Below are 1,226 nucleotides of genomic sequence, written 5' to 3' on the forward strand. Positions count from 1 at the left end.
AGGGGCTGGCAAAGGCGAGGCAGCGGACCAGCGAGTGCCTTTGGCCTTTCGCACCAGGCTGGAAGGGTTTGATTGGTTTTGTTGTTTTATGTTAGTTGTAGTTTTTTTTTGCTGTTTTTTCCCCGCGGGAAACGCCAGCGCTACCAATACCAATGCTACCGCCGCCAATGCTCCTGCTGATGTTCAAATGGAGGCAGCACGGGCAGTTTCTTCAGGCGGTGCGCCGGCCACGCCACCTCGCCCCGTCTTTTCCACTCGCGCTGCTCCTGCTGCTGTTGGCGGTGCAGTGTGCCGGTGGGTGTCTTGCCGTCGCAGCTCCCGCCCGAGAGGGACGCCGCAGGTTCGACGAGGCGGTGCGGAAGAACGGCCTACCGCCGACTGTAGCCACTAACGAAGGGAAACGATTACGAAAGAAAAAGGAGAAAAAACACCCCCCGTGGGGGTCGAACCCACGACCACACGGTTAAGAGCCGTGCGCTCTACCGACCGAGCTAGAAGGGCCACGCAGCACCGCCGGTGTCAATCGTTTAAAGGGAGGTTCCGGCACGGCGCCGACAACCCGCCGCCACTCACGCCGCGGGAGGAAGGGGCGCCACGCCAAAGATAAGAAAAAACAAGGGCAAAGCTGCGCGAGAGGACGCCCAAAAACAAAAAAAAACAGGGGTTTCCCATTTCATATTTTCGCCCCCCCGCGAGGTGCTTTAAAAAAACGCCCCCCGGCGCGCGCAAAACCGGCTACTTTCGTGGCCCGGCGGGCGCGCCATCGCCCCCACAATCTACACGTCAAATGCGATGGTGTGGTGGCCGCTGTCTGGCGAGGGCTTTGCCGCCCAATTAGGAGTGGCACGACAATGGTGTCGGGCGCCAAGCCGCGGCGTCCCCCCGGTCAATGCTGCGCAGCCGCCCGCGTTGGCCACCCGGAAGCCTCTCCCAATGCACCGTCGCGAAATGATCTCGCCGCGGGGTCCGGGCGGAATATTGCGACCCCAACCCACTGTATTTGCCTCGGCGTCTGCGCAGGGCAGCTTCTCCAACTCCACGCCAGTGGCGCCGTCAGCTCCATTCCTGCCGCCGCCACGGCAGGCGCAAGCAGCGTCGCAGTGCCGAAACCCCAACAAGCTGAAGCCACCTGCTTGGGTGGGGCGGCAACCGAGCCTCGCCCGAGCGAGACCTACAACCCCCGCAGCAACCAAGGGCCAGCACTCTCGCCCACACCGCCATTCAGC

General features: G+C 62.6%; 1 protein-coding gene and 1 non-coding gene across 2 annotated transcripts; both read right to left on the bottom strand.

Annotated features, from left to right (window-relative positions):
- Nucleotides 1-428: 428 nt before the first annotated feature.
- TraAM80_10563 lies at nucleotides 429-501 on the bottom strand. The gene has a single exon. It is a non-coding gene; the product is annotated as a tRNA-Lys (tRNA).
- A 275-nt stretch (nucleotides 502-776) lies between these two features.
- Nucleotides 777-1,226, bottom strand: TraAM80_10564 (uncharacterized protein; the record flags this gene model as incomplete). Its single annotated transcript, XM_029387176.1, has 1 exon — nucleotides 777-1,226. A coding segment is annotated over one exon (450 nt), but the record flags the coding sequence as incomplete, so codon positions are not given.

The sequence above is a fragment of the Trypanosoma rangeli genome (genome assembly GCF_003719475.1).
Source record: "Trypanosoma rangeli strain AM80 chromosome Unknown Tra_15.4_contig_01054, whole genome shotgun sequence".
Classification (NCBI taxonomy): Eukaryota; Euglenozoa; class Kinetoplastea; order Trypanosomatida; family Trypanosomatidae; genus Trypanosoma; species Trypanosoma rangeli.